At 32.7% G+C, this 12266-nt stretch overlaps 5 protein-coding genes across 9 annotated transcripts in view; 3 read left to right on the top strand and 2 right to left on the bottom strand.

Annotated features, from left to right (window-relative positions):
- The first annotated feature begins 1153 nt into the window (after positions 1-1153).
- LOC128873563 (26S proteasome non-ATPase regulatory subunit 6) lies at positions 1154-3077 on the top strand. The gene is made up of 5 exons (XM_054117207.1): positions 1154-1381; positions 1657-2008; positions 2075-2403; positions 2476-2644; positions 2724-3077. The coding sequence occupies exons 1-5, from the start codon at positions 1237-1239 to the stop codon at positions 2896-2898; spliced, it is 1170 nt and encodes a 389-aa protein (XP_053973182.1). The 5' UTR covers positions 1154-1236; the 3' UTR covers positions 2899-3077.
- A 100-nt stretch (positions 3078-3177) lies between these two features.
- LOC128873566 (transcription elongation factor 1 homolog) lies at positions 3178-4188 on the top strand. Its single transcript, XM_054117209.1, has 3 exons — positions 3178-3338; positions 3436-3631; positions 3709-4188. The coding sequence occupies exons 2-3, from the start codon at positions 3516-3518 to the stop codon at positions 3839-3841; spliced, it is 249 nt and encodes an 82-aa protein (XP_053973184.1). The 5' UTR covers positions 3178-3338; positions 3436-3515; the 3' UTR covers positions 3842-4188.
- A 187-nt stretch (positions 4189-4375) lies between these two features.
- LOC128873565 (PRA1 family protein 3) lies at positions 4376-6653 on the top strand. The gene is made up of 4 exons (XM_054117208.1): positions 4376-4876; positions 4942-5162; positions 5246-5359; positions 6137-6653. Exons 1-4 carry the CDS (start codon positions 4677-4679, stop codon positions 6193-6195), a joined length of 594 nt encoding a protein of 197 aa, XP_053973183.1. The 5' UTR covers positions 4376-4676; the 3' UTR covers positions 6196-6653.
- LOC128873562 (UBX domain-containing protein 7) lies at positions 6136-10224 on the bottom strand. Of its 3 annotated transcripts, none has more exons than XM_054117206.1 (10): positions 9867-10224; positions 9399-9641; positions 9048-9322; positions 8696-8968; positions 8561-8621; positions 8336-8493; positions 8204-8249; positions 8045-8127; positions 7809-7978; positions 6136-7177 (listed from the first exon to the last, which is right to left on the bottom strand). In XM_054117206.1, the coding sequence occupies exons 1-9, from the start codon at positions 9904-9906 to the stop codon at positions 7820-7822; spliced, it is 1338 nt and encodes a 445-aa protein (XP_053973181.1). In that variant the 5' UTR covers positions 9907-10224; the 3' UTR covers positions 6136-7177; positions 7809-7819. The 3 variants fall into 3 exon arrangements, with proteins under 3 accessions (XP_053973181.1, XP_053973180.1, XP_053973179.1); XM_054117205.1 differs by having other exon boundaries at positions 6136-7105; positions 9867-10222; XM_054117204.1 differs by having other exon boundaries at positions 6136-7738; positions 9867-10221.
- A 934-nt stretch (positions 10225-11158) lies between these two features.
- Positions 11159-12266, bottom strand: part of LOC128874152 (rab11 family-interacting protein 1) — a 15121-nt gene continuing 14013 nt past the window's right edge. For all 3 annotated transcript variants that reach the window (XM_054118579.1, XM_054118580.1, XM_054118581.1), the window contains 2 exons: positions 11981-12266; positions 11159-11902 (listed from right to left, as the gene is read on the bottom strand). The exon at positions 11981-12266 is cut by the window's right edge and continues 213 nt beyond it. In XM_054118579.1, the coding sequence (XP_053974554.1) occupies positions 11726-11902; positions 11981-12266 (463 nt within the window). In that variant the 3' untranslated portion in view covers positions 11159-11725. The remainder of the gene's footprint in view (positions 11903-11980) is intronic.

Below are 12266 nucleotides of genomic sequence, written 5' to 3'. Positions count from 1 at the left end.
TTTCATTCGTTTCCAAAAAGCAAATATCAAGAGCGAATTGTAAAGAGTCTCTCGCAGAGAATTAATTAATCGAGTCGCGTGGAAGGTTTGAAAAATTACACGTTACGGTAATAGGAGTCGAGAAGGAAAGGTTTCCGATCTGGTTCTAAATTTAGACCTACGAAAAAAATGAAATGTTATCGCGAAACACCTGATCATCGGGATCATCGCCACGGTGGTCGAAGATTGTTCTTGGGTATGCTGACTATTCATTCGGTAGGGTCAGATAACGGACACTTTGGTGTCTGTTATCCGAGAACATTATCGGGGCAATACGTTGATATTACATCGGACTTTTGCGTGCCGACGTTCGTTTGGACTTTCGTAATTAATCAGACGAGCGAACGACGATGAAACTAATAAACTAGATATTATCGTATTAAACAATTAGTACTGCGGACGTTTTGTATACACCCGTAGATAGATAAGCAGTCTTTAATCAGGTAGGATAAAGTAGTAATTTCCAAACTGGAATCTTGCACACTTTCGTGCATGAAATCCTCCGCAATACCTTGAGAGAAAATTTAGGTATTTATAAAAGATGTTCAAATATTTAAATTTGAAGAATGTAGTATTACGTGGTTTCCACATGTGGTTTCTTTTCAAATATGGCGGGTTGCGCGTTATAGTGGCGCCATCGGTGGCGAAACGCCCAAGTTTGTAGTGAAAATAATTCTCATCGTTTTCGTAAGATGACGCCACCGATATATTTGGTCAATTTTTCATTAATTTTCATAAATATACTAATTAATATGATTCTTTGCTTTATAACACTGTAATAATATATCAATTAAATCATTTTTATGAATAGTTATTTAATACAACAGTTATTATCGACTCTTTAGTTAATGGCGCCATCTAGCAATAACAAGGGGAACTAATTTCATTACAAACTTGAGCGTTTTCCCACCGATGGCGCCACTAATATTCTAACCAATATTATTATATTTCTGTCATTAGCTGTTATTTTGTATTTCTTAAATATGTATTTATTGCTATATTTGATGTTTTTCCTCGATATATTCATTTGATATCTACATATATGATGCACCCACGTGCCACGTAGAGGGGGACAAAGTCGTTTAGATGATTCTTGGACAGTCAGGACTGATCTTGACGTTGTTTAATCTGTGCTTTGCAAAGTACAAAGTGTCGGTTCATTGTTTGTATCGTTAATTGTAATTATATCAGTTTATAATGCCAATAGAGATTCTGGAAGAAGAGGGTTTGGAGAAAAACCCGAATTTAGAGTTGGCTCAAACGAAATTTTTATTGAGCCTCCCGGAACACAAAAATGATCCTTTGTTAAAGAATAAACTGCTAGATGCCATTAAAGCAGAAAGTGAGACTGCATCTTTTTTCGTAACGTTAATTACTTCGATGTATTACTTATTTAACGAACTTTCATTTTTAACTTACTAATGCTTAACGTTTTAAGCTTAATTAACTCGTTTACATACGGTAAAGTTAAAATTATTCTACTATGACATTTACTCTAACCTCTTCAAAATTGAATGTCCTGTATGATATGGTTTCTAAAGTCGCAAATAAACCTCGTTAAGCTCCTTCCTTATTATTAATAAATCTCCTTGGTTAGTAACATAATACGTTTTGTAGACATGGCTCCCTTTTATGAAGAAGTATGTAAAGATTTGGATTGGACAGTAGACGAAGCCCTTTTGTCTGCAATGAAAGCTCGCAATATGGAACAATTAAAAACACTGGATGATGCGATTGAGGATGCTGAAAAAAATTTAGGTGAAATGGAAGTTCGTGAAGCCAATCTTAAAAAATCTGAACATCTTTGTCGAATAGGGGATAAAGAAGGTTCCATCTCTGCATTTAGAAAGACTTATGATAAAACTGTGTCTTTGGGACACAGATTAGACATTGTATTTCATAATATTAGGATTGGATTGTTTTATTTGGACCATGATCATATAACAAAAAACATAGAAAAAGCTAAAAGGTATAAAAATGTTAAAATGTGCGTATGTGAGAATTGAAAGATATCATTGTCATGGTTTTGTTTTAGTTTAATAGAAGAGGGTGGCGATTGGGATAGACGAAACCGTCTAAAAGTATATCAAGGAACATATTGTATAGCTGTTCGTGATTTTAAAGAAGCTGCAAATTTCTTTTTGGATACAATTAGTACATTTACAAGTTACGAATTAATGGATTACAATACATTTGTCAAATACACAGTATACTTTAGTATGATAAGTTTACCTAGGAACGAACTTAGAGATAAAATTATCAAAGGTTCTGATATTTTGGAGGTACTTCACAGTAATTCGGATGTCAAAGATTATTTATTTTCTTTATACAATTGCCACTATGCCGATTTCTTCAAGAATCTTGGTAATCAAAAATTTTATTCGCGAACTATAAGTAGCATCTAGACTATATAGTAACGCATTAATTCGTTTTTAGCTCACGTCGAAGGTTTATTACGTAGGGATTACTTAATATTCCCTCATTATCGGTATTACGTTAGAGAAATGCGTATTCTCGCGTACACGCAACTATTGGAATCTTACAGGTCTCTGACACTACAATACATGGCAGAAGCTTTTGGTGTTACAGTAGAATACATTGATCAGTAAGTTCTGCAACCCTTCGTTTAATTATCGAAATGTACGTACGGTACTTATAATATTTTAATTATTTTTTTTTTTTAGGGAACTATCGCGTTTCATTGCAGCAGGAAGATTGCATTGCAAAGTCGATCGCGTCGGTGGAGTAGTAGAAACCAATAGACCAGACAGCAAAAATTGGCAATATCAAGCTATGGTCAAACAGGGAGACTTGTTGCTTAATAGGGTGCAAAAATTATCACGTGTCATTAATATTTAATTGCATAAAGAATAAATCGACAATACAATATCAAACCGTGAAATCTCCTTATTTCCATGCTTGACATTCTTTTAGGTCAATTTGTATTGTACTTGATCATAATTTTGCATAAAAGAATTTCATTATAATTATCAACTTTTACTATAAAAATATACATATTAAATGTCGTCTTTGACAAACGATGCTTATTATTATTCCGACCCTTTCTCTAAGAAATATAATTGAAAAGGAAAAGCTCACACATTTTTAAACATATTATACCATTAACCTTTAGAAAGACTTTCAAGTGTGAAAAATGACCTATGAATTGTAATATTAGCACGACCACTTCTGTTCGAACGTGTTACAATCGTTCGATATATTTTATCAATAGTGATGTTCTTAGTCACCTTTCGACATCAATGGGGACAATATTCTGAGTTCAGAATAATATTATTACGGTAAATTTGGGACTGTGCTAGCATAAGATCTTAGAATTCTGTTCGTTAATTCCAACAACCGTTAAATCAGAGCCCTTTAACTCGAGGTTGTACGCAGGTAGACGATTTTCGTAAACCCACGCGTCACGGATTCAAATCGTAACGGTCAGCACTTGTACAATCCAAAACGTATCGAAAATGGGCCGAAGAAAGAGTAAACGACAAGCTCCGCAGAAAAGAAAAGCCATCGAGCCGATGGACGTACAATTTACGTGTCCATTTTGTAACCATGAGAAATCCTGCGAAGTTAAGATGTAAGTTTTGTTCCCTCGAAAAAAAGGATGCCTGTCACAATAAGATTACCCTACTCAATGTTTCGTCGTGATTTTAGGGATAAGAGCCGAAACACAGCGAGAATTGCGTGTCGAGTTTGTTTAGAAGATTATCAAACCACCGTTAACGTGTTATCGGAACCGATCGACGTCTACAACGATTGGATCGACGCGTGCGATGCCATTAATTGATCCTTCCAATTGTCATAATTTGACACGACGAAAATTTAACGTGCCTTTTTAACTAAGTGACTAATCTCGAGATTTCCAATTAATGTTAAGTACAAATAACATTAGAAAAATTATTCGACGAAACGATATTTTCGCTATGACTTATTGTTTGTCAGAATTGTATACATAAGATGTTACATATGTATACGCACGTAACATGCAACATGTGTTATTTATCATCCACCTTGGGCACACAGTGTATTTATCAGTCCCTATATATTTTTAAACAAATAATAAAAATGTATGAGCAGAAAAAGAAGAATTTGGGTTTTTTTAATACCTATGTATAACCACCCTACGTCGACGTTCGATTTTGCGAACAACGCGCGTTACTTTCATTGATTTTTTTATGGAATGATTTAATCAATGAAAGCTTTATTGCCCGATTGGTGTGTCGTGCAAAAAGACTTTTAAAACGCGCGCTGTGTGCTAATTTCCTGAGATAAGAATGACGCGAATCCTGTATTGTTCTTCGATGTTTGCCACTTGACAGAAGACACGGTAATGCGTTAAGACACTCTGTTAACATTCGTGCCAATTACAGAGTAACGATTCTTCATGGTGTGCTATCTTTGGATTCGAATAAATCGAAGATAAATATTTGTCGACTCGCGGAAACAGTAACCGTGTTTAGAAATTAATTTAGTCGTCGATCTATGCTTGATCTCGTAAGCCTTGCACGACAATACGACATACGCCTTGCAGTCGTCATCGTCCAAAAATACTGAGAGACGAAACGAGCAGAGATCAATTAACGTGAAATCGTATAATCCTGTCATCGAAGAACATCACAGCCATGGATAAAGCGAAGGCGATAAATGATAGTTGGGGGCTACCACCGCTTCGTAGTTTAAACGATTTTCTGTTGGAATCGCAGCGTTTTCAGCTACCCAATTTTACAGACTTTGAGAAATGGGGAAACAGAGTAGTGAATAATCTTATTTACTACCAAACGAACTATCTTTACATGTCCATTACTATTATACTTCTCGTGGGGTAAGTACTGGAATACTAGAGAGAAGACTTTTTTTTGTTTTGATTTCAAATTTCTAATTTTCTAGGTCAATGAATCCATCAAAAATGTTTCTTGGTTTGTTAGCGATGGCAGTGGTCTGGGGTCTATGCCTTTTTGTATTTGCTGAAAACGAGGGAATGATACATCAAGTTAAAAGACAATATCCACAACTTCAGATCATTTTTCTTGTTATCTGTGCATGTTTTGTGGTTTACACCATAAACTCGATTCTTTTGTTGTTATTTAGTCTTTTATTGTCTTTTGGTGGTAAGTCCTTTATAGTTGTATACAAATGTACTGTTAAAATATTACTTGCAATCAATCTATATTTGTTTTGTTGTTGATTCTAGTGACTTTTATACATGCATCCTTGAGACTTAGGAATCTTAAGAATAAACTTGTCAACAAAATAGAGGGTATGGGATTGGAGCGCACGCCAATGGGTGCTTTCTTAAAATATTTTGGTATGAAAGAAGAATTGCTTGCATAAGTTTGTTAGGAAAACATGTACTTTCATATATACTTGCATAATTCTAAATATGTACGAGTATTGTTGACATCTTAAATACCATCATTAAGCTTAACTTTACTTGTATCCAAAACAGAGAAGCTTTTTACTCTATTGTTATGTTTTTCTAATCAAAATACGAGTTGAGAAACATAGCAGTTCGTGATGTTGCTTATACTATTTTTAAAATAACTTTTCTTATACTGTAAATGTAAACTAATACAAATATTAATTTATATAACTGTTCAGATGTTTCATATAATACTCAAGCTATTAATGAATAAGTAGATTACAGATGATATACCAACACTGAAAGTAACAGTGAATCGTCGAGCGAGTTATTCAATAATATTGACATTTTTTTTTTTTGATAGCTTACCTCTTCTTTGTATAAACTCTGAAATGTATGAAAAAGAACTGCAGGTAATCCAAGTCAATAACTGTTACAGAATTTATGTAACATGTTTCTCTAGTTACAATGTACAATCATGATATATAAAAAATAAAAGTATTCAAGCTGTTAGTTACATTTGTTTAATGGTATATGATTTTTTAAATGTTATATTTTGATACTACATTTTATTTTCACTTACGTATTTATCGAATATATTTATTTTCATCATTAGTGTGATATTAACTACTTAACGAAGCTCGATGATCATAGTTTGTATTAATACGTAATTTATTATCGCACCTAATTTCTCGTTATTTTTTTTTTTATTTCATTACGCAGAAGAATCCACTGGTATATTCTTGCGCACACAGACAACTCTTACCCAATCGCTTCAGTAGTAACCTGCTTTGCACATCAAATTATAACAACGTTTGCCAGTGAATATTTATCACTAATAATCATCCAGTGCCCCCTTAAATTGATGGGAAAATGTTCCTAAATAAGTAACACGGTGAGGACAATGTATTTTAACATTTTCATAACAAAATTAGAAAAGTATATAATAAAATTATATTACCAATTTATCTAAAGTTTTTTACATGTAAGAAACTAGTCTGCAAGTCTAGAAGTTGGAACCTTACTCGCGAATTATAACTAATATTTATCTTTTTAGTTGTTTGATATATGTCGTAGTTGTATATCATGTGTGATAATATTATAAATAATCGTGTCATTTGTACAGGTATCGTAGTTCACAGAAATCTTTAATGTTCGCTATTTTGTAATATAACTCTTTATTATGTTAATCTATTATCTTTGTATTACATTAATGTAAATAAACAAAATAATTTAAGTATTTTGTTAACAGACGTTTATTCTTGAAAAATGTGATGTTCCTCCAAAGATAAGTGTTGGTACATATTGTCTAAATATCTTGTATATTTTTTATTTAAATTAAATGGTTGAACATTAAGTTTCTTAAGCAAATAAATTCTTAATAGATTAGTAATAATTATAAAAACATGAAATATAATATTCGGATATTCTGCATTCAAATGAAATAAAAGGAATACTTATTACTAATATACAGTTTATCACAAATACGTCAGTATTTATTGATGTCACTCCATTTATTTAACCCCCGCACGGCTGAGGCTTTTTGGATGTAAATTTATGAAGCTCGACTTCACTGTTTGCTCGACATACGATACCTCGATCAATGTTTATGTCGAAGCAGAATTTTATTTTATTTCGATGTATATAGCAATTCAGTGTGTCGCGAGCAAGGAGGGATGTTTCTGCGCTCATCTAAAATACATCAAAGGTCTATAATATTATTTTGTTCTTCGATTTGTATTTATATTTGTACGATACATATTTCTGAAATAAAGAAAAAGAATTTTCAAACATAAGAGGAAGTCGCGTAGCTCACTTGTGGCCTAATTGTAATTGTTCACGGCCTCTCATCCGAGGGTTAAATATTAAATGTTAACAGAAATTATTGAATTATTATTAATGTGAAGATGTATTAAGGTCCGCCATATTTATTAATAATACGACTTTATAGGAATAATACACATAAAGTTGTATTGTACAGAGTATATAATTCAAATACTTAACATATATTCTTTTTAAATAATTTTGTTTAGCACTTTTTGAAAAATAAATTGATTAAATAAAATTCCGATAAATAATAAATACCGACGATAATTACATTTGAATATAAGAGATGATGCGAAGTACTCTTAATAAAGGTTCGTTTAATTATCATACGGAAGTATCAAATATCGACAAATAATAAAATCGCAATTGTACCGAAATATTAGTCGAATACGCGTGTAGTGTATAGCTATATGTTTTTAAGTTGTATAATATTTTTAAAATTTAAGATATGTTCCAATTGGTATTTAAAAGAAAATAAATGCAGTATACTATCTTGTTCTGCAATAATAAAATATAAACTCTATTAATTTAAACATCATTCGATGTATTACATTTAAAGATCGCTTACCTAACATGTTACTATAACTTTGTTATGAATACTGTGTTAGCTGGAAACAAAATTGTATCTGACAAATGTATGTCCGGAGCAAGTTCCCCAATATTTGTTTTCGGAAATGGTACCAAATAACTATGGTCAGATGAGACATAACCTAAGCTTCCCATTTTATTTATAAAATCCTAGAAAGTAAAAACTGATGTACACCGTGTTACTACTACATTTAGTAGTACAATTATAAAACTTACTTCTATTGTATCTGTTGCACACATTGATAATGTTTCTTTTTTACCATTTGGCAATCTTAAACAGAGTCTTATAGATTCGCTATCTGTAGAAAAAAATTACTCTTAAGAAGTAACTTATATGTAAGTATAATACAAAATTGGAATATAATGGTTTCTTACTAGTTTTAATTTTGTTCAAATCACATTTTGATTCGCACGATTCAACCTAAATAAAGTGTTTTATATTATTTATTATGCACTAATTGAAGTAATGTAATTTTCCCTTTCTCTGGAAAGACTTTGTAAATATACCTTTGCATTGGTATCCTGACTTTGTTTTTTCAAATCTGACTCGTCCATTCTCCTTTTTTTATTTATATTTTCAGAAGCATTAGTCGATGTACTTGAACTTGAACTTAAACTCGAATTTGAACTTGAACTTTGAATGTTTGCTATCCCATTGTGACTATCTATAAACAGAACAACTTGCAGAGAAGCATATATTTAAAATAAATATCTTTTATGAATACAACTTACCCAAATCATTTAAATTATCAATCACGTGTTTGGAAGTTCTAGTGCTACTACTACTACAATCCTAAAAGTAAAATTTTTAATTTTTAGCAATCAAAAGATCATAATAAATCGTAATTGAAGAATAAAAAATCATACACTCATCATTGGATTTGACACAGAATTTTCATTTGTAGCTGTTGCAGTGCAATTGTTCCATTTTTTAGAACTAAACGATTCACTTGATACACATTCTGGTGATGGATGAGTACTTAGCATATCATTTAAAGCAGACATTAAAATATCAACGGTAATGTGATTATAAATTTGCATACATTCTCCTGTTCTGGGATCTATTACAGCTAAGTAGGGATACTCAGATACATTGTAGAAATCAATATAGCGTTTTCCATCATTAGTATTGGACAAAACCTATTTAGAAATGCAAACATTGAATATCTACACTATACATATGTATATTTAAATTAAAATACAATTGACTATAACTTACTTGCCACAAAACGAAATGATCCTTTACAATTTCTTGAATCTGCTGATTAGACCACACATCTCTATTAAGTATTTGACAGGCAAATTCTTGAGAATTTTGAATATTTACAAGTAACCAACGATTTAATGACTTTGCATGTTCACGGGCTTCCAAAAAAGAGCCCAGGAAGAGGATGCTGCATGGTGGTCGAAATAAATCTTCCAATCTCTTTGATTTACGTTGAGAGAATTGTTTGACTCCAGCTACTCTACGAGCCAGTTCTTCTTCTTGTCGTTCTGTATCAGACATTTTAGCATAATAAATATTTATGACGGATATTATCTAATATTGAATAGAATTGTTCATACTAACGGGTTTCTACTGCAAAATCCCTGAATCTATCAAACACATTATTTGATAACCTTGGGAAAGAACAAACTGGATCGGACGGCACTAATATTTCTTGGGTAGGTAAAATAGGAGGTCTCACTTCTGATTCAGGTTCTACATGTTGCTGTTCAGGTGCTTGAGCTCCCTCAAACATTAAACTTATTGCAGCTTCTACATTCCCATCAGTCAATGACAGGTATTGACGAGCTGTAGCTTCACTCTCTCCTAAAAAAAAATCAGGATAAAATCATTAATTCAAAATGCTTTATATGTTAGTAAATAATAATAGTAACGATGATAAGTACGTCTGTTATTAAAATAATATAATGACAGTAGTATACAATGAAAACGAGATGCACCAAAACGATAACAAATTATACGTAAAGTAGAACGAAATTGTGCTAGTTGAATTTACAGTATTAACTTACGTCTGACTATAGCAATACTTACCCGTCACTTCTACGAATTTTTCGACAAGTTCTGTATCCATTGTACCCTCAGATTACAAAAGTATTTGTGATGAAACGTAACAACGTCGACGTAACTCGTGAAGCAATATCAACCAGTTGACATCTCGAAATATGCACGAAATTGAACAGGGCCCTCTGCTGCATCCAAGAGGATCACAAATTCAATATCTTCAAGCTTTTCAACTGCAACGACGCGATGCAACTATATATTCTCGACGCATAAACAGTTGTCCAGACTGGTCCAGACTGCAGTTTATTGTTACCAGAAACTAGAATTTCATGTGTAAATTTGAAATTCTTTTCGAGAGTCATTACATTACATCACAAATAGAAACTCTCTAATTAGAGTCACGAAATAACGTCAATATTCAACTAATTCTGCGAAATTTAATTTGAAATTAATTGAATGATTCAATATTAATATTAATAATCTATATTGATATTTAACTAATAAATAAAATTTTTGTTTAAATGGAATATTGTTATTTTAATTAGTTGGAGAATTAATTGTGAACATTTTCTGGTTATAAGTGATACAGTCTCCAGTAACGTCATCAGTGATGGTTATTCCTTGCATTCTTTGAAAATATATATATTTTATCTATTAAGAATATATGTGTATACGTTCATTGTCTTATGTTATTCATATTTCAATAAAAAATACAGGTTAATGGGATTTATTGCGACGCATACTTGATGCCTATCTCAACGATATGGTGTGTATTGATTGAAAAGATGATAAAATAAAACAATGTAACAATATATTATTTTATAGACATTCATAGTTGTTTAAAGTTTATTAAAACGAAATATTTCAAGTTATAAACGCATTTTAGAAGGAATTATTTATTGATTACAAAACTGCATTCAAATTTTCGCGCCCTTTTTCTTCAACCTCGTAGCCATCTAGCGGTAGAAATGACGAACTAATTTTCGGACTTTGGTCAGCGCCTCTATCGGGAAAACGCTCAAGTTTGTCGCCGAATAGTTCCTGTGTGCACTGCTAGATGGCGCCACATGGCTACCCATGGATGTGGCGCCATCTAGCAGTGCACACAGGAACTATTCGGCGACAAACTTGAGCGTTTTCCCGATAGAGGCGCTGACCAAAGTCCGAAAATTAGTTCGTCATTTCTACCGCTAGATGGCTATGAGATTGAAGAAAAAGGGCGCGGAAATTTGAATGCAGTTTTGTAATCAATAAATAATTTCTCACGAAATGTGTTTATAAATAATGTTAATAATTATAAGGGGAAATTAAACACATTCATGTACATGTATGCTTATTTAAATATGTATTTGTGAAAATATGATATACATCACGTAGAGAAGATCTCACGTACATCTTTAAAAATACAGAGGTTATCAATGATTGATTTTGTTAGGATCGTACTTTGGACGGACATATAATGCTTTTGGATAAAACAATGATGATTCGTATCGGGAAGACTAGGGAAGTATTTGCATATATTTTTCGACACTTAAAAGCGGTTGGCACAAATATCGCACCGTATCTCCACCCTTTAAAACATGTAAACCTTATAATAAAATATTTCGTTCGAACGATAACAAAATACTATAAGTTTAATAAAAGTTTATACAATTAAAAAAAAGCAACGAGAACCACGTGCAAATTACTTAAAAGTTACGTTCTAATTAGGAAACGAGAAATAAATTAAAGCGCGTGTACTACAAGATAGTCAGTTGAACGACAGACAGTCAAACAAATATAAACTGATCGAAAGAGATTGAACGTGTGCTATGCAATTATCACTAATCACGTTGCCAAGCGTAATTAACCTCGACAACGGGAAACATCGGGACGGAAGAGCGAATTATCTATTGGTGTCCAGGTGCTGACAGACGTCTCTGTGACTGGTACGGATTTTGCAATAAACGCGGCGAGCATTCGATTACTCGCAATAGTAGCGCGTCTATGTAATCTTCCAAGTCGTTTAGACGTTTCTTTTTCTCTGATACTTCCGCCTGTAGTTGCAGCGTCAACTCAATGAGGTCCTGCGTTTCGAAAACATTAAGAAAACAATTATACCGGATCTAACATACGTTAAAGAAGGATGTAGAAAGTAGAATTACCTCTCTCGATTTTCCTTCGAACTGAGTGAGAACTTCGTGTGGCAGATGACTTTTCGATAGCGTCGTACTCTTAATCGCGTCCTCGCCACCGATGATAATTCTCTCCGAAGATAAATGGTTATCGTCGATCAACTCTTTCAGTTTATTCTCCTTCTCTTTTTTCTTGTCCTTTCGATTCTGCTTTTCGTCCTTGGGACTCCAACAGATGTATTTGTCATCCTTCTTCTCTCTAGATTTTTCCTCCTTGGCATTCTTTTCCTTGTTCGACGCAGGTTTCTCATCCTTC

The sequence above is a fragment of the Hylaeus volcanicus genome, chromosome 3 (assembly GCF_026283585.1).
Source record: "Hylaeus volcanicus isolate JK05 chromosome 3, UHH_iyHylVolc1.0_haploid, whole genome shotgun sequence".
Lineage (NCBI taxonomy): Eukaryota > Metazoa > Arthropoda > Insecta > Hymenoptera > Colletidae > Hylaeus > Hylaeus volcanicus.
This window is presented reverse-complemented; position numbering and strand designations above follow the sequence as displayed.

Coding starts and splice junctions, on each gene's coding strand:
- LOC128873566 (XM_054117209.1), top strand. CDS start 3,516: ATGGGCCGAAGAAAGAGTAAACGACAAGCTCCGCAGAAAAGAAAAGCC. Junction 3,632..3,708: donor AAATCCTGCGAAGTTAAGAT/GTAAGTTTTGTT, acceptor TCGTGATTTTAG/GGATAAGAGCCGAAACACAG.
- LOC128873562 (XM_054117206.1), bottom strand. CDS start 9,906: ATGGATACAGAACTTGTCGAAAAATTCGTAGAAGTGACGG. Junction 8,622..8,695: donor TGTCAAATCCAATGATGAGT/GTATGATTTTTT, acceptor TTTTACTTTTAG/GATTGTAGTAGTAGTAGCAC. Junction 8,250..8,335: donor GTCAGGATACCAATGCAAAG/GTATATTTACAA, acceptor CACTTTATTTAG/GTTGAATCGTGCGAATCAAA.
- LOC128873565 (XM_054117208.1), top strand. CDS start 4,677: ATGGATAAAGCGAAGGCGATAAATGATAGTTGGGGGCTACCACCGCTT. Junction 5,163..5,245: donor TCTTTTATTGTCTTTTGGTG/GTAAGTCCTTTA, acceptor TGTTGATTCTAG/TGACTTTTATACATGCATCC. Junction 5,360..6,136: donor TGCTTTCTTAAAATATTTTG/GTATGAAAGAAG, acceptor TTCATTACGCAG/AAGAATCCACTGGTATATTC.
- LOC128873563 (XM_054117207.1), top strand. CDS start 1,237: ATGCCAATAGAGATTCTGGAAGAAGAGGGTTTGGAGAAAAACCCGAAT. Junction 1,382..1,656: donor AGATGCCATTAAAGCAGAAA/GTGAGACTGCAT, acceptor TACGTTTTGTAG/ACATGGCTCCCTTTTATGAA. Junction 2,645..2,723: donor ACAGTAGAATACATTGATCA/GTAAGTTCTGCA, acceptor TTTTTTTTTTAG/GGAACTATCGCGTTTCATTG.